Raw genomic sequence first — 23,606 nt, 5'->3', positions numbered from 1 at the left:
CAATAGCCATGCAGAGAAGATTAGCACATCAAGCACCAATCCATATGCAAAAGAACCTCCTCAGGATACAGTGAAGCCTCCCTCCATGAGCATTCCACACCCTGGGAAACTCTTACAGGATGACTCAGCCCAACTCCACCCCTCCTGAGTAGATATAAATGACCTGCCAACATCTTTTCCACACTGTTACACTGAGAGATCTCTGTCTTTTGGTGCTACACCTCTGAAGATGCCAGCCACAGCTGCTGGTGAAATGTCAGGAACTACAATGTCAAGACCACGGCTATACAGCCCAGAAAATCCACAACAACCATCGTTCTCCATCCGTGAAAGCCTTCAACAACATGCATTACTGACTACAACAAACCAGTATTGAACCATGAGACTAAACGTCACCTTTATCAAGATTTTACTGTTCTGAAGGCATGTCAGTTTGGGAAGACTTTGCAGTGTGTGTGTATGTGCATGCACACATGTGCTGATCAGCATTCAGAAGATGCTTGGTCATTGGGCTGGCATTACTTGGGCATTTCTTTTGCAGTTTACCAGCCAGTAGCATTCCTATTTGGATCAGCAGTTTAAATGTTTCATCTCAGATTTAACAGAACATGACCAAACCCTTATGCAACATTGGCAAGCTGAACTTGGGCAGACATGCAGGCTTTAAAGAAATTTCCTTGATGAAATTCTGCCACCTAGTGCTTCTTTACAAAGAGAATGATAAAAATCATGGTAGGATGTCAAAAGTCCAGATATAGTTCTTCTATGCTGTGCATTCAGTTACTTGATGGACTTCCATCAATATAGCATTTAAGAACACCATAAATATGACAAAGCCTGGTACCAACTTCATTTTAATAGAAACAGGACCTGGATCTTTCTTGATTTATGCTTAGAAACCAACATTTTGCAATTATAATGAACTGAATTATAATGATCTCAAAGGAGTAGCCATATTAATGTGCTGTAACAAAGTACATAGCAATATTTTACCACTCTGCCTGAATGGATTATTTTTTCGCTAGGATCTTTTTTTTACACTTTGTAATATTATCCTCCTTCCAGCTATATATAAAATCAGGCCCAAGGGTTGTATACTTTATGCATCTGAAGGGAACTCTAGGGTTGCCAACTTCAAGGTGGGGTCTGAAGTTCCCTCAGAAAACAACTGATTTCCAAACTACAAAGATCAGTTCTCCTGGAGCAAAGGGCAGCCATGACTGCTGCTCCATATCTCATTCCTCACTGAGCTGCCTCCCTTCTCAGGCACCATCCCCAAATCTCCAGGAATTTTCCAAGCTAGAGTTGGCAACCCTCTCTGACAGACAAAAGCTTTTACAGCATTTTGTTTTTGTCTTTAAAAGGTGTCACTTGATGCTTGTTGCATTATAATGCTGTATCTAGTATTGATTTTCAAATCACCATGAAATGTGGTAGTTTTTCTCCTTTCCAAGATCCTTTCTGAATTTTTGACTTTGTAGAACAAAATTTTGTAGAATTTGTGGAAAAACAGAGGGAGAAGAGATTTCTATTGATCCAGCTATGGTTATGCACTCTGCTTCTATGTACATATCTCTAGGTGGACACAGAAGCAGGCATGCTGGCACATGCCAGTTTGGTGTAGTGGTTAAGAGTGCAGGACTCTAATCTGGAGAACCGGGTTTGATTCCTCACTCCTCCACTTGAAGCCAGCTGGGTGACCTTGGATCAGTTACAGCTTCTAGGAGCTCTCTCAGTCCCACCCACCTCACAGGGTGTTTTGTTGTGGGGATAATAATGGCATACTTTGTAAACCGCTCTGAGTGGGCATTAAGTCATCTTGAAGGGTGGTATATAAATCAAATGTTGTTGTTGTTGTTTTAAGTGCTGCATGTGATTATCCCTATGTGGCTGCGTTTGCATAGCTCTTTATAAAAAGCTGAATCCTTCCAATTAGCTGTTTGGGGAATACAAGAACAGCACTGCTGGATCATCCAGTCCCCAGTGGTCCCTCCAGTCCAGCATCTTGTATCACACAACTGCCAGCCTGTTATTATGGAAGGCCAACAACAGGGCATACCTAAGGCCTTCCCCTATTGTTTCCTCCTAGCACTGGGTGTCAGAGGTTGTCTGAATGTGGAGGGCCCTTTTAGTCACCAGGCCTAGTAGACTGGGAGTGGAGAGGCTGGATTCAGTCTTAGTCACCAAACAGCGGTTAGCTAGGATTTCAAGGTGTTTAAAAGAGCTGCCCTGGTATGGCACACTGAGGAATCAGAACAAATGCATATAAAAATATGACTATGGGCCAAGCTACACATGACAAATGACACTTGAACAGCAAGTGTATTTCTCCCTGTTCACTTGCCCTCCACTCAATCCACTTGCCGTTCAAGTGTCATTCGTCATGTGTAGCTTGGCCCTATATGTTCTAAATTTTCACTAGGGCTGCCATCCCCCTAGTGGGGGTGGAGGATTCACTGATCCCTGCCACTACTCACCAGGCCAGTGTGTGTGTGTTGGGGGGGGGGGAGAAGGCATGGGGAATGGACTCGGGAGGCAAAATACCTCCCAGGTAGGCCTGCAGCAGGCACGCTGTTAGCGGGGTGCGCTGGCATCACTTCTAGGGGTGATGTCTTTGTGCTGGCCACAGGAGCATTCCTGTGACCAGAGCAATGACATCACTATCAGAAGTGACATCATCATGTTGGTGCCGACTGCCGAGAGCACTCATGCATATAAGATTTTCAGACAGGTGAGAACCTGGTTCTCCCCTCCTGCAGGGAGGATAAGGGGACCTGGCAACCCTAAAATTTTCACTGGAATACGTAGCATTTTAAATATTTCCTCTAGATTTACATATTAACTTACACTTGACAGCTTAACCAAATTTACTTTGAAATAACTTGGTAGGCAGCTACTATATGTTGTTCTGATCAAGTCAGCACTCACCCTCAATTAATATTGATAAATAAATATTACTGGTTTTATATTTACCAAAGCAGCATATATATGGTGACCAACCACTGTCTTTTGGTTGCTATAGAGAATTACCTGTCTTCTGGAAAAAAAAAATGAAATAACAAGAAAATAGGCTTGCTAACTTCCAGGTGGGGGCTGCAGTTCTCCCAGAATTATAACTGATCTCCTGACTAGAGATCAGTTCCTTTGGAGAAAATGGCAGCTGTAGAGGGTGGGCTCTATGGCATCACATTTCTACTGAGTTCCCTCCCTATTCTGTACCCCAAATCTCCTGGAATTTCCCAACCAAGAACTGGCGCAACCCTACAAGAAAAATACTGAGAGATTTGTCTTTAACCCCCCCTCCCCAAAAACAAACGTTAAGTCTTTCCAGTGTGAGATGCCAAGAGTGACTCATCCAAATAAGCAGTCAGGTAGTGGAGATGCAAGAAGCACAGATTTTTATTTTCATTGTTCTTTCACATTTGCTCTATGTTGCAAGTTTGTATTCATTCACTCGCCTATGCTATTGTAGTGTCTTTTGGTGGATCTGTTTCAGTATTTCCGAACATGGGTAATAAGAGTTGTTGACTAAGAAAGATCTCTTAACTTCTCAGTTGCTAAAATATTTCCTAGTCTAGTCTTTAGCTTCTAATATCATGTCTTTATTAAGAACTGGGAACCATTATGGCTTGGAGCAAAATGCTAAGAGACAACATTAAAAAGTCAGTCAAAATATCTTTGAACTTCACAACATATGATATCTTTATTAAGAATAGAAACAAATAATTGGATAATTTAATCTTAATATTTTCCATTTATTGGAATGACAAGACATAATGAATTTTTTTTGCTCTCCTAATGAGGTCTTACTAAAGAAAAACCACTCTGGTCTTTTCTACATGATCATTTGTAGTTGCAAAGATGCACTTTACCATTTTTTTCACACCTACATCAACACATGTTGTACTGCTATTGAGGATATTTATTTTCTCTCATACGGCAATATTTTGTCAACTCAGTTTTTCTCACAGATAGCATACTGAGATCCAGGCAAATGTTATATTGGGATGAAACTACACATTACATGATCTGTGTAACAGAGTCCAGCAGTCAGGAGTGCAGGAAGGTGTGAGTGGAGTAGTGCTTGACCTTTTGGTTACTGGAACTTTTAAATCTCCAAGTCCCCTTGGTTTGCCCCCTCACACATTTATTCATGTCATGACTGCAATTTTTAGCAGCTGCTTTAAATTAAAATCAGGGGACAGTTACATGGAATTATGTTCAACCCTGCCCCCCAACTCAGCCATGGGTGAACTTGGGCCACCCAGCTTAACCTACTTCAGAGGTCTGTTGTGAGGATAAAATGAGGACATGAGAACCATGTATGCCACCCTGAGCTCTTCTGGGAAGGTAGATAGATGACAAATCAGATAGGCTGGCCCTCAGAATGTGGTTTTATAAGGATCTTGGTCCCTCTTCATAATTTATGATCTGGCTAAGAACCACAATAAATGTCACAGTGTTTTCTCACCAAAATAAAAGAGCTTTAAAAACACTGTTGAATGCCTAGTTCTAGCTATACATTATGTCACATTGGGATAGGTTTGGCTGGATTATACATGTTAAAATTATATTTTAATTCCTGTAATGACAAATCCGTAAGTGCTTTGTTAAAACTGAAAACAGGTACAGCTGTAATCTTTAGCCTACTTCTTTGAAAGTAGTCCCAGGGAATAAAATGGACAGTTCTGAGAAGGCGTATTATAAGAACATTTTTCTTTCAATAGAGCTCAAATAGAATCATATTTTTAAGGCATCTCTTGGTAGAAGAGGCATCAGATTATGAGTAGGCAGCAACAACTTTAAATAAATATTTGAAACTGCTTTACATGTCCTTCATAATTACCTATCCTTGATATGACACAAGAGCTCATTAAGAGTTAAGGAACCTAGCTACTTACCCAATAATTTCAAAGAAGCCGAAGAACTTGCATAACTCTGCTAGCTTAAACTGAAAACAAGATTAGTCTCATTTGGAGCAGTAAGGTAACTCTGCTGCCATTTTGTCTTTCCACCAGTACAGCAATCAAGTGAAATCCTGTGCTTGTCTCTTATATAAAAGTGCCTCTGTTTAAAATGAAGAAGTCCAACTGCAGTTAAATGTGGGTGGGTCCAGTAGCTTACAACATCCTGCTAAGGATTTCAAGGTATGGTTTCCTTTTAGGAAGATTTCTGTATGACTGTGTACACGGACACTGGTAAAGAGGAAAGAAGTTTTAATAATATGATTAGGATAGTTTAAAACATTAAATTACTTTTGATGCTTTGACATAAAATCTATAGTTTGCCAAAATCAAGCTATAACACTACGGCCAAATGAGTTTGGATAGAAATAATTTATAAAAAGTCGTTCAATGCAAGTCACCCTCCCCCCCTTATTGTTGCCTATTATTTTCATAACCATATTCAGGACATTTGGAAAGTCTCAAATGTGTTTTTTGTTTTTTCATCTTCAGGTCCTCACTAAACTCTGCAGCTGTAGTCTAGCAAGTTAGTAATATTAATTTTAGTCTTATAACTTCTTTACTACCTGCATCTTCCTGTTCACCTTTCTACCACTCAGCCTCTCTACCCTTAATACTTGTCTTATTTCTAGACTTTAGATGAAGGGTGCTTTTTAGAGAAGTTTCCCTTAGAGAAGTTTCTCTATATACCAACATCCAAAAGTTAAAATTTTATGAACATTCCATGACTTCACAATACCAGGCAATAGGCAGCTATTCTGCCAATTTTATCCTGTAATATAATAGCATGTGCACTGTTTAAGACAGGTAAAGCAACAAAGCAGTTTGTTCCCTGATGGAGTATGCAGATGTCTGTTTCAGACACAACACAACACAACACAACACAACACAACACAACACAACACAACACAACACAACACAACACAACACAACACAACACAACACAACACAACACAACAGAATGATAGATAAAATAAGTGTGTGTGCAAACAAGGAATTGTTCCTTGTACTCTGCCTTGGGTCTCAGTAAGAAAGGCAGACTATAAATAACATATAAATAATGTAAGTCAACAGGAAACCTTTATGTCCACAGGAGTTAAATTTATTCATCAGCGTTCCTGATTGATTGGGATCACTGTGCTGAGCATTTCACAGGGATAACCACATATGTCTGTTGTAGAAAAAATAAGCAGGAGTCTTGTGGTACATTAAAGACTAACATTTTATTCCAGCATTAGCTTTCATGGACACTAGAGCCCACTTCTTTAGTTGCAATGAGTGGATCCTCATTGTGCCATCATTTTATGTAGGAGGAGGTATGAGTTACTTGTATGATATTACCAACTTTCAGAAGAAACTACATTCCATTGACTGTTTCCCAGTCAATGCCATCTGGCCACTATATATCCTGCACCAAGAATGCTGACAATAGCATGCCATACTTTGGTACGAACCTTTGTTACTTTGTTCTCACCCATAATTACTTCAGATCTGGCAGCAACTTGTTACCTTCAGGTTAGTTGCACAGCCATGGATGCCCACATGGCCTGACAGTATGGAAATGTGTCCCAGCTGTCTTAAAGCAGTGTTTTTCCAAGCCCTATCCATTAATACTTCTCTTGTACTGATCAATGACATTTTCATCATCTAGACGTGTGGGAAGAAAGCTCTCAAGAGGTTCCACTAGGACTTCAACAACTTTCATCCTATCGTCAATATGAGCTGGATCAGTGCAGACAATAAGTCTGTTTTTTGGACATGCCTGTACAGCTACATGATGGTCCAATAAACACCACACCACTTTATGTGAGAAAGTCACTGACTGCTAAACACATCTAGAGGTTTCCAGCTACCATCCTGAGCACACCACACAATCAACTGTCTACTGCCAAACACTACATTACATCTGCACCTGCTCCATTTCCTTGGACAGGTACTTCTGAAAGGTTCACAACTGGAATTTTGGGAATTACAATACTCACTCATAGAAGTGTACAAACATTGACAAAGCTAGGCCAGTGCCTGGAAATAGACCACTAAAAATCAAATTTAAGAGAGATTACAGTATAATACCAGTTATAGTCATCTAAAGCTCCTGGGACTCCCCACTCATTATAGATGTTAACTTCAGTGTAACTAGCGAATGGTCTCAATGTTTATTAATTAGGTTTAAATGTTACATAATCACCTTTCATCCTTATTGCCAGCATTTTAAGACCCTTTAAACCTGTTTTTTTTTGTTTTTCTTCATACCTCCAGCACAATATGGCAGCATTGAATCTGAAGCAAGGGACTCTAGTCCATGACAGTTTATGCTGTAATAAAATGACTAATCTCAAAGTGCCACAAGACTCCTGTTTCTTTGTATTGAGCACTAATGTGTTAGGATGTGAAGGCTATATAAAATACATTGCAGTCAAATAGGTAACAGGAATGGAGACAATCTCTGTACTTGATTGTGCATCCTTAAAGCTTTCCTGGCTTTAGATATGATGTAGATATAAAGTAATAGGTTATTGTAATGCTTTTCAAAGGCATGTATGACAATCACTCCTCTTTCTCTCTTCTTTGTCCTTAAACAGCAGAAATGGCACCAGAGGCATTTTTAAAATTCAAAAATAACTATTTTATTTATTTTAGAGGGTGACATCAGGGGTTGAAAATTTCTGAGGTAATCGAGCTGATCAAAGAGGTTAAACAGACAGTAAAATCGGAGCTGTCAGAAGTAAAATCGGAGCTGTCAGAAGTGAAGAAAGGTATGGAAACAATACAAAGTGAACTACAAGGGACGCAGCAGAGAGTTAAAACAGTAGAAGGAGCGATGGAGAACTTAGCAGATACGCAACAAACAGAGATGAGGCTGATGAGGGGAAGGATGGCGGTTGCGGAAAGTAGACATATGGAGAAGCAGCTGAGATTTCGCGGCCTGCCGGAAATGGAAGGAAAGACAGCGCAAGAGCAGATGACGGAGGTGTTAGCTGAATACCTGGGGAAGGAGGAGGAGGAAGTTGTGGCTATCCTAGATGTGGCATATCGTGTGAACTCGAGAATTGCAACCCAGAGGAAAGTACCAAGAGATGTGATTGTACAATTTACAACAAGAAACATGAAAGAGAAGATTGTGACTAAACAGTTTCAAGATCCATTGGAGATCGATGGCAAGACAATCATTATAATGAAGGAACTACCCAGATCAGTGTTACTAGATTGGAAAAAATATAAAGCGCTAATCCAGATGTTGAAGGACATGAAAATCAGGTACAGATGGGAGCTCCCAGAGGGTTTGTCCTTCGAATTTGGAGGTGCCAAAAAGCGTATCAGATCTGAGCGGGAGATGGAGCGATTTATAAGGGACAATGAAAAAGACTTACCAACAAGATTATGAATATGGAGTGTAAAGTATTATCTTGGAATGTAAATGGACTAAATTCACCGAATAAGAGGAAAAATATTTTTCACTGGCTACTAAAACAAAAATGTGATATTGTTTGTTTGCAAGAGACTCATATTCGAAAACAGGATGTAAAATATTTAAAACTGGGAAAATTGGGCAAGGACTTTGTAGCGGCCTCAAGTAAGAAAAAAAGAGGAGTGGTGTGGTATGTAAAAGAGGAGCTACAACCAAAATTCATAATGAAAGATGTGGAAGCCAGATTTGTAGCAGTGGAATGTACTTGGAACCTAAAGAGAGTGTTGGTAGTCGGAATTTACGCACCTAATGGTGCAAAAGAGTGCTTCTTTGAGGATTTGAGGAAGCATTTAGACGATCTTTCATATGATCAGATAATTCTTGCTGGAGACTTCAATGGAGTGACAGACTTGGAACTGGATAAAAAGACTACAATAGCACAAAAGAAAAGAGGACTATTACCAAAGCTCTTTTTTGAGCTGATTCAACAAGAGACTCTTGAAGATGTATGGAGGAGAGAATATCCTAAAAGCAGACAGTTTACTTTTTATTCTGCAAGGCACTCCACATTATCAAGAATTGACATGATCTGGGCCTCAAAAGATTTGGCGTTATGGACTAAAGATGTAGAAATAATGCCGATGGTAGGCTCAGATCATAACCCAATTATGTGGAAATTAGGGAAAAGGAGAAAAAGGAAAGCATGGAGAATAAATGAGGACTTGCTACAGGAAAAAGAGAATATGGAAATATTGAGAAGAGAGACAAAGTTTTTCATACAATACAACGTGAATAAAGAAATACCAACTGATAAAGTTTGGGATGCTTACAAGGCGGTTATAAGGGGCATACTAATGGACTTAAATGGCAGAGCAAGAAAGAAGAAAGAGGAGAAGAGACAAGAGATTGAGGAGAAAATAAAAGCTAAGGAAATACAGTTAAAAAAGAGACCAGGGAAAAAGAAATTATACCAGGAAATTAAAATATTGCAAGAACAGCTAACAGCAATGAGCAATAAAGAATTGGAGTGGAATCTCAAAAGGCTGAATCAGAAAGCGTTTGAGGGTGCAAATAAACCTGGGAAGTACCTGGCATGGCAACTGAAGAAGAGAAGGGAAAAGAAAACAATAAATAAAATTTGTGAAGATGACAAAACGTATTTGGAACAGACTACCATTAGTAGAGCCTTTTATAAATTCTACGCTAAACTGTACAACAAGAAAGAAGTAAATAAAGACTCAATAGCGTCATATCTGGAGAAAATGACGCTACCAGAAATCTCGGACGCTTGGAGAAATAAACTGAATAGCGAAGTAACGGATGAGGAAATAAGTAAGGCAATACAATCTGCAAATCTAGGAAAGGTGCCAGGGCCAGATGGACTTACAGCTAAATTTTATAAGACTATGGCCAATGAGCTGGCACCATTCCTAAAGGAGGTGATCAATGGAGTTCTAAGGGATCAAAGGATTCCAGACACTTGGTCTGAAGCGAACATATCATTGATCCCAAAAGAGGGCCAAGATTTGACTAATGTGAAAAATTACAGACCTATATCGTTACTCAACAATGACTATAAAATTTTTGCGAAGATACTGGCGGAGAGACTGAAGGGGTGGCTTTCGGAAGTTATAGAGGAGGAGCAAGCAGGCTTTTTGCCAGACAGACAAATAAGAGACAATTTAAGGACAGTGATTGATGCTATTGAATATTATGATAAGCGTTGTGATAAAGAGGTTGGTTTCTTCTTTGTCGACGCTGAAAAGGCATTTGACAATTTAAACTGGGACTTTATGTTTGCCACTATGGAAAAGCTACAATTAGGAGAAAGATTCATCAGAGCAATTAAGGAAATCTACAGAGACCAGACTGCAGCAATTGTGGTGAACGATGAATTGACTAAGAAACTGATTATAAGTAAAGGAAGAAGACAAGGTTGCCCGTTGTCTCCACTGTTGTTCATTTTAGTATTGGAGATCCTGATGATACAAATACGACAAGACGAGGAAATTCGAGGAATAAAAATAAAGGACTACTCATACAAGGTCAGAGCATTCGCGGATGATATAATGTTAATCGTAGAGGACCCATTGGAGAACATGCCAAAAGTGATAGACAAGATCAAGGAGTTTGGAGACTTGGCAGGTTTCTATATCAACAAAAAGAAGTCAAAGATACTATGTAAAAATATGACTAAGCAGAAACAACAACTGTTAATGGAAACAACGGACTGTGAAGTAACAAGTAAGGTGAAATATTTGGGAATTGAACTGACTGCAAAGAATATAGATTTATTCAAGAATAATTATGAAAAACTATGGACTCAGATTGAGAGAGACTTGATTAAATGGAATAGGCTCAATCTGTCATGGTTGGGTAGGATTGCAGCAGTTAAAATGAATGTGTTACCAAGAGTGATGTTTTTGCTACAGACAATACCAATCATCAGAGACTCTAAACAATTTGAAAAATGGCAGAGGAAAATATCAGATTTTGTATGGGCAGGCAAGAAGCCCCGAGTGAAAATGAAAGTTTTACAAGATGCAAAGGAAAGAGGCGGAATGCAACTGCCCAACCTGAGACTTTACCATGATGCAATCTGCCTAGTTTGGCTGAAAGAGTGGATGACATTAAAGAACAAGAAACTATTAGCCCTAGAGGGATACAAAAAAATATTTGGATGGCACGCATACCTATGGCACGACAAAGTAAAGGTCAACTCGATGTTCCTGCACCATTTTGTACGGAGAAGTCTATACACAACCTGGAAGAAGTACAGAATTTATCTACAAGAAGGAACTCCTTGGTGGGTGGTTCCATATGAGGTGATAGACCCGAGAGCTGTTGATAATGAACGACAATGTTTAACATACAAAGAAATAACTAAAGTAGAAGCATCTAAACTTAGAATAAAGACGCAAGAGGAACTATCACCTAATTACTATTGGTTCCAGTATAGACAGATCAGAGATTTGTATAACTCGGACTCTGTAAAAGGAGGTATACGAATAGAGAATTCGGAACTAGAGCAGACCCTTCTTAAAGAGGACAAGAAAAGAATATCCAAGGTATACCAAGTACTGTTGAAATGGTATACTGAGGATGAGACAGTTAAAACACAAATGGTGAAATGGGCTATAAATTTTAATAAAGAAATAACAATGGAGGCATGGGAATACTTGTGGAAGACTACAATGAAGACAACGACATGTACAAATATCAAAGAGAACATCTACAAAATGATTTATTGTTGGTACATGACACCAAAGAAGATTGCGCTAGGGAATTTGAACACTTCTAATAAATGCTGGAAATGTAGGAAGCATGAGGGCTCCCTCTATCATATGTGGTGGTCGTGTGAGGTAGCTAGGCAGTACTGGGGGGTAATAATAAGAGAAATGAGTGAAATTTTACAATTTCAAATTAATAAGAACCCAGAACTCCTGCTACTGAACTTGGGAATGGAGGGAATTCCAGCCCATCACAGGACGCTGATATTTTATATGACGGCAGCAGCTAGACTATTGTATGCGCAAAAATGGAAAGTACAGGAAGTGCCAACTATCGAAGATTGGATCTACAAATTGCTGTACATGGCGGAAATGGACAAGATGACAAGAAAACTGAGAAATCTGGACTCAGGGCAGTTTAACACAGACTGGGAGAAGCTGAAACAATATTTGGAGAAGAAATGGGAGGTGGGAGGAAAACTGTGGCAGTTTGAGAACTACTGAAGTATAATAAAATGTAGAGGGGGTGACTTTACCGGGGGGAGAAGAGATAAATGTGAATTTATAAGCAGTTAGATTAACAGATTGACATATATATAGATATATATAGGTTAATAAATAGAATATTGATAGAAAATAATTAACTATAAGGAATAAATATAAGGATTGAGTAACCAACAATATTTTCTTTCTTTGATAAGATTTGTATAATGCACCAAACTGAATGTCTGAAGGTATAGACGAGTCAAATTGATTGACTATGTGATGAGAGTTATATAGAATTACCATAAAAAGACAGAATGAGTAATATATAGAGAATAAGTCAAATTGTTTGATTTAAATGTGTAAGATTTTTATGGTTTATGATATATAGGTTTATGATATATAGAAATATTTAAAAATGGAAAATGGGATAAATTGTTTATCTAAGATGGAAACAAAGACTTACAGTTTGGATATATAATAAGAAAAATAGTTAAGGATGTACTGCTTAGTATAATGGAGAATATATATTTGCTTTAGATAGAGGAATTTAATAGAAGTAAGGGAAAAGGGACAAAGGGTTGGAAAACTGTTGGAAGTCAACAAAAGGGGGGGGAAAGGGAGGGGGTTAGAAATGAAAAATTTGGGGGAAATTGAATGTAAATGTAAAAATAACGGATTCTAACCCAATAAAATTTTTTCAAAAAAAAAAAAGAAAATTTCTGAGGTAATTCAGCATAGATATCTCTGAGGTAAAATCAATACCTGCACAGACTTTAGTTCTTAAGTTCTTCAGAGATACTTAAACTCTTATGTTTAGAAGCTTTTGTTCCTGTGTTTTCTGCAAACACTCTGGTACACTTTCTTTTAGTATTTTCTGACTCTTTTGAGTTTAAGAATACTGGTACTCACTTTCTAGTACCCCAAAAACCGTTCTCTTCAAACACTAGCGCTCTCCTTCAGTTTTATATAAATCTAATATTATTATTATCATTGTTATTATTATTATTGACTGAAACTTAAGGTCTCCAAAGGCAGTTTTCCAACCATACCTGACCAGGGAGGGATCTCTCCACTCTCCAGAGCAACTTCCTGTTTAACTGGGTAAGGAAAGTCTCCTCTCCTTAGAAGATCAATCTGCTTTCTTTAGTCCAAATGGGAGTCTTTATCTATTTCCCAAACTTCCTTGCCAACTTTTCCCCAGTTCTCCTGTTGGTGTTAAAACTGCTCTCTATCAGGACTCCGTCTCCCAACTGTTCACACTGGATTCCTCTCAGCTTGGGCCCTTCTTCTTTCCAGCTCATGCTACCCAATCAGAGTCTATGGAGTAGCCTGCGACTCAAAGTTCTCTGTGTATGCGAAGGATTAACCCTTAACAGTCCTGCAGCTGTTTGTACAGCACTTCCAGGCTTTTATAAAGTGCAGTCCTTCACAGCATTATTAAGGCATAACTTTATGCCTTCAATAATGAGGAACAGGCAAAATGTCCAAAGGATTAATTCTTGGGATATGTGTTGGAGAACGTGGATAAAGACAAACCCAAACACTTCAGAATGTTGAAGTAAAAAAATCAAAAACAATGATCAGACCATCTTCATGAGCACTGGGTTATAAGCCTGTATTCTATCCTTTAATAAAAGTAACACATTATCTTTGTCTTAGGATCATGTGTCAGCAACACTGTACACAATGACTATGAATTGAAACAGAGTTTTCTTTTTAATAATTACCTGTTAAACAGATTTAGGCAGCATGTAACTTTTTCTGTGCTGTTTGTAGTGGTGTTGAAGCTGCTTCCTAATACATCATAGCATGGATCTATTGCAACAGATAATATTCCTGAAAACAGAAAAGAAAAGCCACTTGTCTTAAACAACAGTAGTGTGTTTTAGATTGTAGTGGTCCTCCACCTCTGCTTCTCCCCCCCCCCACACACTTTTTGCCCATGATGTTAGAAGAGGAAGATTTAACACTGTCCCTTTCCTAAGATTTTAGAGGGGTACAAACCAGAAAGTTAGAAAGATAGAGAAGTCAGGGCATCTGTTTACTCTTTACTGTCCTGAACTATCCTTTGATGTGCAGTTTGCTCATCTCAGGTCTTCTTCCTCATGACGTTCTTCTCTTCCTGTGGAATTCCTATAATAAAGAGCTCTTATTTCTTTTCTAAACCTAAGCTTAGTATAAGCTTGTTATTTTATCTCTCTCACACACATCAGAGTTTCCACCAAATGAGCCTCTCTCCTGGTCTCCTCTATGTCTGTAGGGGGTATTGACCATCTACCCTCCATATATGAGTGACCATGCATGGGTAAGCCATATCTCCATCTCCGTCAGATGCTATATGGTTTTAGACGATGAGCAAGTGTTTTATTAGAAAGCTGTATTAATTGATTGTGATTTTATTTTGTATATTTTATTTTCTGTTGTGACCCGCCCTGAGCCCGCTTGCGGGGAGGGTGGGATATTGTTGTTGTTGTTGTTGTTGTTGTTGTTGTTAATAATAATAATAATAATAATAATAATAATAATAATTCAGTAAGCTCCAAACACCCATCATGTTCCTCCCTGTGATTGTTATACTCTGCCAGTATAATATCCTTTTAAGACATGAGGATCAACCCTTTTAATACATGAGAATCCAAGAGGTGGTGGGGATCTGCATCTATGTGAGGGGGCTCACACCCATTTGTCCCTTTCCCTGACAGAGGTGCATGTGCTAGCTTCTATACGCTCTGCTGTCCGCTGCCAGCTAACTCTCTAACCTGGTCAGGTGTTTTGAACTCTGCATGGATAAACAGCCAGTCATTTGGGTAAATCATAGTCTGAGATCTTTAAAAAGAAAAAAAAATCACTAATATACCTCTCTGTTTTCTATGCGTACAGATGCACAGGTAAAGTCTATCAAAATATTAGCAGAAGTCTTACAGTAACTAATAAAAACAAAACCCTGAGGCTAACTGGGTTATACAAGTCATTGGTTTTAAATTGAGAAATGGGCACAAGCAAAGCTGGAATTTTGAAATACAGGCTGGTTGGTGCAGATTTCCCTCCATTTCTCCTCATTCCCTGGTTCTTGACTTGTGCGCCTTTCACAGAATGTGTTAAACTTCTTATAACTGTTTCTCTCCCACTTGGGAGAGTTCTTCTTTGACCCATCCTGATATAGGGGCTGAGTACCTGTACTTCCCACCATTCCTTCCACCCAGTCATAATCAGCTGCACATCCTCAATCTTTATGGTCCTAACTCCAGATATCCAAAAAGTGACATATTGTGTCTCTTCTGGCAGGTTTGCAAATGGTTGTCACTGCCATACCTATTTGTCTCCATAAACAGGAAACCATCTATGCTTGAAACCGAAGGGGTTTATTGCTTGGTTCCCAGATTTTATCTGGGGCCAGGGGCTCTTGTGTGTTACTCAAGAGACATCCTGCATTTCTTCATCATAACATCAATCAGTGCCAAATTCCCTGAAAATGATTTCCACAGCTTCTCATTTCATAGCACCTCTCCACAGGGCCGGATCAAGAGGGGGCAGGGGGGGGGTAGCCTGCCCCCAGTGCTGCCAAAGATGGGGCGCTGGGCACGGCTGCCAGCTGCCCAGGAGCGCGCCGTGGCTTGCTGCGCGGGTGGCTGAGTGCAGGGTTGGGAGGCCCTCGCTAGCCCCGCCGATGGGCCTGCTGGCTTGCCATGTGCGCAGGACCTCCCAGCCCTGCACTCAGCCACCCGCATGGCAAGCCAGCTGCCCCAGCGCATGCCCTCGCTGCCACTGCCAGATCTACGGCGCACCGTGTGCTGGGGCAGCCAGCTTGCTGCATGAGCGGCACAGGCCAGCAGGGCTCGTGAACTGCGCAGAGGGCCTCCTAGCCCTGTGCTCAGCCAGCCGCACGGCAAGCCGGCCACCCCAACACACGCTGTGCCGATGACATCATCACACAGTGCCGGGAGCTCCAACTCTGCTTCTCGACTCTGTCCTCAGGGCTTCTTGGTTTATCTCAAGGCAAGACTGATAAGGGAAAGCAGAGATGGTATGTATGCAGGGGACTTGTACAAGCCTGTTGAAAAGACAGGACAGAAACTAGTCTATTTCCTTTTTGCTCCTGGTTACCTCTTGTGAACTATTTATGTTCAACCTTTGTCAGTTTTATACAGGAGTTTAAATGTTTTCAAATATAACAGCACTGCATATTACATTAAGAATGACTGTGCTGCAAAAGAAAAAGTATTGTTTGCTCATTGAGAAATGGAGGATAAATTCAAGAATATATAAGACCTTTTATGAAACTCTGAATACTAACAATGGCCATCGTCACATGAGCCCTTATTTCATCAGTTTTGCACTAGAAATCGTTTCTTCTGTTATTGTTATTAGAACGGATTCTCCCATCTTTTGACGACTGCTTACACTTCCAGTCAGTCACATTAAAAGGGAAAAGCACAATTCAACAGTCAGTCAAAGTGCCTCCAGAAATGGGGCCCTAAAAATCCCACCCCCTTTTAAAAAAAATTTTTCCCGCATATTTGCGTTATATTACTCTTCTATTATAATATTGTGCTGGGCCAACCCAAAAGCCAGCCGTGATAGGTAGCAGAGATTTCCCACCCATGGCAGAATAGGGCTATAGGGCTATAGAGCTCTAAGGCTGATGTTTTTTTTAAAAAATTACTTTGAGGCTTAATTGTGGGTCGCACTGGGGCTTGTGGGAGTGTAGGGCAGGAGAATCAGTGTTAGGTGAGACAGATGATCAGGGAGAGTGAGCGTTTTGGTGTTGCAAAGCGTTCATAGTCGATCCAGGGCATTCACATGGAAGTGGATAAAGACGACATAAATAGTCACAAAGTGTGAATTGGGGAGAATGGCGAAATTGCAAGAGAGCCAGAATAAGGTGAGAATTCAGCGGGAGATGGCGCTAGTTTGGCGCTAAATTTATGGCTGCGTGACGACGGCCAATGTAATCCTAAACAGAGTTACACCAATAGATTTAGAAGGGTATAACTCTGCTTAAATATAACCATCACTGATGCTTTCTCATTCCTATTACTTCTACTACTATTCTTCTTCTTCACATTTCTTCTATAAGCTTCCATGTCCAAAGCAGATTTTTGGGTTAGGGTTAGTAGGTTAGAGGACTTTTGAGGAGAGAATTCCTTTTTAACTGGTATATTACACTAAATGTCTGTGTGAGCTAAATACATCTTTTAAAAATGTCAATAAAATGTTGAGGAAGAAACTTCATCCTTGTAAGGAAGTAAATATTTTATGAGTGGATCCCTACAACAATATTTAGAGCACTCCAAAAATATCAGAACACAACAACTATTAGTGGGGAAAATTCAATGGACAAAGCAAAATACTGCCTTCCAGTGGTATCTAGAGGCTGAATACCTGCTATGCAAGCAGTCATGAAGCAGGCCACAGTACCGGCAATCATGGCTCTGAAGGCGCTTCCTGCAATGTCTCTTTTCCTGGAGGGAGCCATGGATGCTGACGGAAACATTTAAAAGAAATTATTACAAAAGCAGAGATATTTAGAACATATCTGTGCCAACACCCTCACCCTATTGAAACCATGTTCAATTTATTTTATTTAAAATGTTTAACTGCCTTTCATGACAGCCATGCAATTTAACACCATCAATAAAATGAGAAAACACAGACATGTAGCCAGCCACACATCAAATTCTCTAAACCACAATCCAAAATACAAACTATAATGCAAACAAAACTGATAACTCAAATGCCCCTGTAGTTAAAACACGTTAGCCTGTTTAACCTCATAAAATCATTAACTGGCCACTTAATTCAAAGTACGTGTCTTCATTGTTTCTGCTTCTGATAGCAGACTCTGGGTTTACATAATCACTTTTTCCTCAGCTCATTTCAATATCAGATACGATTATAAGAAGTGTTGTGCAGCTGTAGTCTAACAAGGTTTGAGAAGACAACAGCTTTATGTCCTTTGGCCAAGAAAGCTCTGATGGTTGATGACCTGGGATGACTGACTGATAAATGAGAAATTGCTACCCTGTATTCTAATTATATCACTGTTGCTGCCCCCAATTTGTTTTGTTTGTCCTTGGAGTATGAACTATGATGAACTAGAGTCCTTCTGTGCATCTCCAAAATGCAGCTTGACACAGACAATATTTAAATATTCCAAGATTCTTATTTCTATCCAGTCATTATACTGTATTAATGTGTGTCTTTTCATCTTATTTATGCTAAATGCTGTTCCAAGATTACTTACCTCAACTCTCTTCCTTACTCATTTACAAAAGAGTTGTGTTATGGGTACAGGGTATAATCTTTGAATTTTTGGAAGCACATTGATGCTTGTACCCCTTCCCCCTAGGCTGTGTTGCAGATAGAGTATTGGGGCCTTGCTTCTCTTAGGCAGCTGTTGAGAATCTTTCAGTGCTTGGCTTAGGCCAATAATCAAATACTTTTGTCTTTAGGGTATGAGGAAGGCTACCTTAGTAGAAAGATTGAGTTTGATATGTTTTCACTTACGTGTTGTATCTTCAGGGGTCCACAATTTTGGTCTTGGATAACCAGCTTAAAAATGTGATTTTCATGAGGGAAGGGCAGAGTCTTGTTTTAGATGTCAGAAAAAACTTTGGAGATGTTTGGAGCACCTCTGAAGCACAGTGGAAGATATCCATTCATCTCTTCAGCCTCAGCTTAAGAAGAGTGCAAGGGTTCTGCTGTGGCTGATGCTGCATGAGCATTTTTTTCCGTTGTGGTCATGTTGCAGGAGTGATTGTTGCTCAATTTGTGCTTGCAGCAGAGATTCTACATAGCACAGGGTAATCAGGTTTTTCACCATTGTTAGTCATGGCTTCTCCTTCACACCAGATGAAGATTGCATCTACTCCCAAAGGTGTTAGATCAAGATGTGTAGCTGTGTTAGTCTGTCTGTAGAAGCAGAAAACAACAAGAGTCCAGTAGCACCTATAAGACTAACAAAATTTGTGGTAGGGTATGAGCTTTCGTGAGTCACAGCTCACTTCTTCAGATACCGTATCTAAAGAAGTGAGCTGTGACTCATGAAAGTTCATACCCACCCTACCACAAATTTTATTATTCTTAAAGGTGCTACTGGACTTTTGCTGTTTTCTACTCCCAAAGGTATTATCAAGCTACTTTCATGATTCTATGTCCACCTTTTTATTTTTGATTGATGCATAGTGCTGCTCAAGAGTAGCACAATAGTATACTTTTTAAAAGCCTATGTATTTGCATAGAACTGCTCCAGAATAATGAATACTAGAAACCTTTGGTATTGGGTGTCCTATTGCAGTCATATACATTAAAAAAAAACTAATTGCCCCCCTACTGCTTGTGGGAAGGGTAGAAAGGACACCAGGAGCTTTTCAAGTCCTAATCAGGAGTGCAGAGAAAAAACACTTGCCACTTACATTGTCACAGGGCTTTTTTTCAGCAGGAACGCGGTGGAACAGAGTTCCGGAACCTCTTGAAAATGGTCACATGGCTGGTGGCCCCGCCCCCTGATCTCCAGACAGAGGGGAGTTTAGATTGCCCTCTGCGCTGCTGGAGCAGCATGGAGGGCAATCTAAACTCCCCTCTGTCTGGAGATCAGGGGGCGGGGCCACCAGCCATGTGACCATTTTCTCCGAGGGCAACCCACTGAGTTCCACCACCTCTTTTCCCAGAAAAAAGCCCTGCATTGTCATAATGTTGTAATAGTGCTGTGACATTGCCCTGACCCAAACTATTTTTAAAAACTCTCCTTTTTGTTGATGTCAACAATAACACCAAGGCAGTTCACTATGAAAATGCAGAGGAAGGGAACATTACCTTTAATTCATACATCCTCAAGGCATACCATCCCTTCCAGATACATGAAAAATATTGTCTCAACACCACCATAACAGTAGGGTTTTTACCTCCATTTTTTTAAAGTGAAGTTTTTAGTGGAAACAATGGGCTGTTCATATTTGTGCAGGAAATGGAGGACAGTGTTGTCTGGTGGGGAAAGGTGCACAATTAAAGTTTCTGAAATGGAGAAAAACCTCTGTGTGGACTCCATGTTGTACTGCATTGAGCACCTCCGATGTGCAGCATGACATCAGGAACAATTCCTTGATCTCCTTTCCAGCTACAAATGTATGAGGGGGAGAATTGTCTCATTCACCAGCATATAGTGAAACTGCTCATTATGATGAAGAAATTTGGGGATCCATTTGCTCAATATAAATTTCCAAATTAGAAAAATATACTGTACTTACTTAGACCGCCAATTACCAATCCCAAGGAGCCAAAGTTTGCAAATCCACAGAGGGCATAGGTGGCAATAGTTTCAGATCGGATCTAAAAATGAAACAAATGGGGAAAAATTGTTATTTAAATTCCTTAATCATGTAAAACTTCATAACCTCTTAAAATTGAATTTTGTTTGTTTCTTATTAAAACAGAGCAAACATACAATAAAAATTCATATGGCAATAAAACACAGAGTCGGGAAATTGCATCTTATCTCTACATCTCATCAGTATGACCATGGCTGGCTGGATAACAAAGGTAGTTAGTTGCAGCAAAAATATCCAAGAGTATGGTGGCACCTTATGAATTTACCAATGTTTCCTGGCATAAGCTTTCAGACATCAGAGCCCATTTCAGGACTGTTCAGGGAGATTCCACGAGATTTGGTTCCCTTGGGGCCGTGCAATTGGTTTCCATATGATGTTTGGGTTCGATATGAGTGAGGCTGGCCCAGAGGAATTTGTTACCAGAACTGCTCTTCTTAATGGGGGAATTAGCTTGCAGACTGGGTTTTAATTTAGTGCGGATCTTAACCAATATATACCAGGGTCCCTCTCTGGATCACTCGTGTAGTAAAGAGGCGAGACTAATAGCAATAAATGTGTTTTTACTAAGAATGTTGTGTATTCCTACAGTAGCACATACACATGGAGTACATACAAGGAACTAAGAAATAAAGAGTAGGAAAATAGAGACGGTTGCATTAGCAGGAGAGCCCACTTGAGAATGACGGAACTGGGTATACTCACCTGGTTACGGCATGGAAGAAAGACGTAGCAGCGAGATGGGATGGTCTAATGCCTGCACTAGATCCGAAGAGAGTGACAGCAAGGGTTTCAGGTTAGGAATGGCACGCACACCTCATGGCCAGGGAGGCCGGCTTAAATACCCCAAAACGTACCCTGGGGCCAGTGCCTTTCCCTGTGGTTCTCACGAGCGAAACAAAGGTTTAATGGCTCTGTAACTACCCTAGATGGGCAACTTTAGAATCTGAATATATTATTGTGACACCTTGGGAAGAGGGGACAAAGTAGGGAGGGGGAATGCCGGGCAGGTTGAATGGGTCTTCCAGGAAGCTGGGCTGGTCTCGATGTCATCAGCTCTAGAATGTGAAGGTTGCTTTGAGATGCGTCCATTAAGTGCTCAGGACAGCCGGCACTTTAGCTTCCATTCCGGGGCGGCTATTGAGATATGCAGAGCAGGGCGAGGCTGGCCGCTGCGGACGTGGTCTGCACGCTTCCACGAAATGGCTTCTCTGAGCAGGCTGCTCAGGCTGGTCTTCTGGCTGCCTGGGAACATGGCTGCCGCCTGGGCATGACTAGGGCTTGCTAGCAGGCTGCCCAGTAGCGAGGGCAAGCTTGGTGGCCAGACCGCGAGAGATTCCCCGCGGGAACTGACCAGGGGCCAGGCTCGTGGAGGGTCTCCCTGGTTGGCACCATGCTGCCAACAGCGTGGCTCTGGGCCCAGGTGAGGCAGATGTCCATGGAGGCAGGAAACAGTGTGTAGGCAATATAGTCCACAATAGAGACAGGAAAAGCAGAGTCTAGGGGTGTGCAAGGAAAAAACTTTCGGCTTTCTTGTTTCGGGATTACCCGAAACAAGATTCTCTACCGTTAAAGCCGAAAGCCGAAACAAGAATCTCTTTCGGGATTCGGGATTCGGGATTCTTTCGGCATTCTTTCGGCATTCTTTCGGGGTTTTTTTTGGGGAAAATGCCTCCGTCTTTCAGGACGCCTGGAGGAGGCATTTTCCCACCTAATAAGCCCAAAATTGGTGGGGACCTTCCTCTAACCCTTCTCTAACAACCACCCAAGTTTCAGACAGATTGGACTTTGGGGGGCCATGTTATGGCCCCCCAAAGCAGGTCCCCCCATCCTCCCATAAGAAAGCGAAGGAGCAGCATATTGTTAGCATGCTGCTGCTGATCTTTCTTCATTATTTCCTATGGGGAAAAAATGAAGAGGCAGGCTTCCTTTGCCAGGGGTGGCATTTTGCATGCAAAATGCCCCCCTACCCTCAGGGGCCCTTCTCCCACCCCTCCTCCCACCCCCCACCAAGGCTCAGCCTGCTCCCACTTGGGGGGGGCCATTTCATGGCCTCCCCAAGTAGGTGCTCTAATCTCTACCACTGACAGCTGGGGGAGGCTTGTGTTGCCAGGGGTGGCATTTTGCATGCAAAATGCCCCCCAACCCTCTGGGGCCCTTCTCCCACCCCTCCTCCCACCCCCCACCAAGGCTCAGCCTGCTCCCACTTGGGGGGGCATTTCATGGCCTCCCCAAGTAGATGCTCTGCTCTCATCTCTACCACTGACAGCTGGGGGAGGCTTGTCTTGCCAGGGGTGGCATTTTGCATGCAAAATGCCCCCCAGCCCTCTGGGGCCCTTCTCCCACCCTTCCTCCCACCCCCCACCAAGGCTCAGACTGCTCCCACTTGGGGGGGCCATTTCATGGCCTCCCCAAGTAGGTCCTCTCAGCCCCTAAAGTCCACCCCTTACAGCCCCACACAAACCCAATTCCCCCCCAGCTGCCACACACAGACCCAAATCCCCACATTAGCCCCTCACAGACCCAAATCCACCCCCACCTGCCCTACACCCATAACCCCAGGAACAGGCTGGCAAAGGCCAGCCCTCTCCCTTTGTTCCCTATGCTGGGAACTTCTAAACTCTCTTTCCCTGGGCAATTCTGCACAGCCCAGGGGTGCCACAATGGTGGGCACACTTCTGAGTGCCAGCTGGTCCCTGTGAAAGAGCACCTGAACCACAGACACCCTCCCTCAAATTCCCCCACCACCTACAGAGATGGCTGGCCAGCCAGCCCCATTGTTCCCTATGATGGGAACCAACTGCACAACAAAGAATAAAACAAGAACAACACAAAATAAAGTTTTAAAAAAATTATATTCTCCCTTCCAAAGTACAAGTAGGCAAAGCATTATGACACATTACACCAGCAGTCCCCCACACAGAAAAATTAAAACAAAACTCACTTAACATCAGAGAATCACAAAGCATGATTCCTGTCAAAAACACTTTATTTCTTGAACAGCTTTAGGTTACACAGCAGGGGGGAACACCAAAGGGCATGGCAGCACTATCTTACACAAAAATAACACAACTCACTTCACATCAGAGAATCACAAAGCACAATTCCTGTTAAAAACACTTTATTTCTTGAACAGCTTTAGGTTACACAGCAGGGGGGAACACCAAAGGGCATGGCAGCACTATCTTACACA

The 23,606-nt window shown here is 41.2% G+C and overlaps 1 protein-coding gene across 4 annotated transcripts in view; it reads right to left on the bottom strand.

The window, feature by feature from the left end:
• Nucleotides 1-3,381: 3,381 nt before the first annotated feature.
• Nucleotides 3,382-23,606, bottom strand: part of SLC28A3 (solute carrier family 28 member 3) — a 103,295-nt gene continuing 83,070 nt past the window's right edge. For 3 of the 4 annotated variants that reach the window (XM_054986111.1, XM_054986112.1, XM_054986114.1), the window contains 4 exons: nucleotides 20,336-20,417; nucleotides 17,472-17,570; nucleotides 13,817-13,925; nucleotides 3,382-5,195 (listed from right to left, as the gene is read on the bottom strand). In XM_054986111.1, coding sequence (XP_054842086.1) covers nucleotides 5,072-5,195; nucleotides 13,817-13,925; nucleotides 17,472-17,570; nucleotides 20,336-20,417 — 414 coding nt within the window. In that variant the 3' untranslated portion in view covers nucleotides 3,382-5,071. The remainder of the gene's footprint in view (nucleotides 5,196-13,816; nucleotides 13,926-17,471; nucleotides 17,571-20,335; nucleotides 20,418-23,606) is intronic. The other variant, XM_054986113.1, reaches the window with a different exon arrangement.

Source organism: Eublepharis macularius, chromosome 8 (genome assembly GCF_028583425.1).
Source record: "Eublepharis macularius isolate TG4126 chromosome 8, MPM_Emac_v1.0, whole genome shotgun sequence".
NCBI lineage: Eukaryota > Metazoa > Chordata > Lepidosauria > Squamata > Eublepharidae > Eublepharis > Eublepharis macularius.
This window is presented reverse-complemented; position numbering and strand designations above follow the sequence as displayed.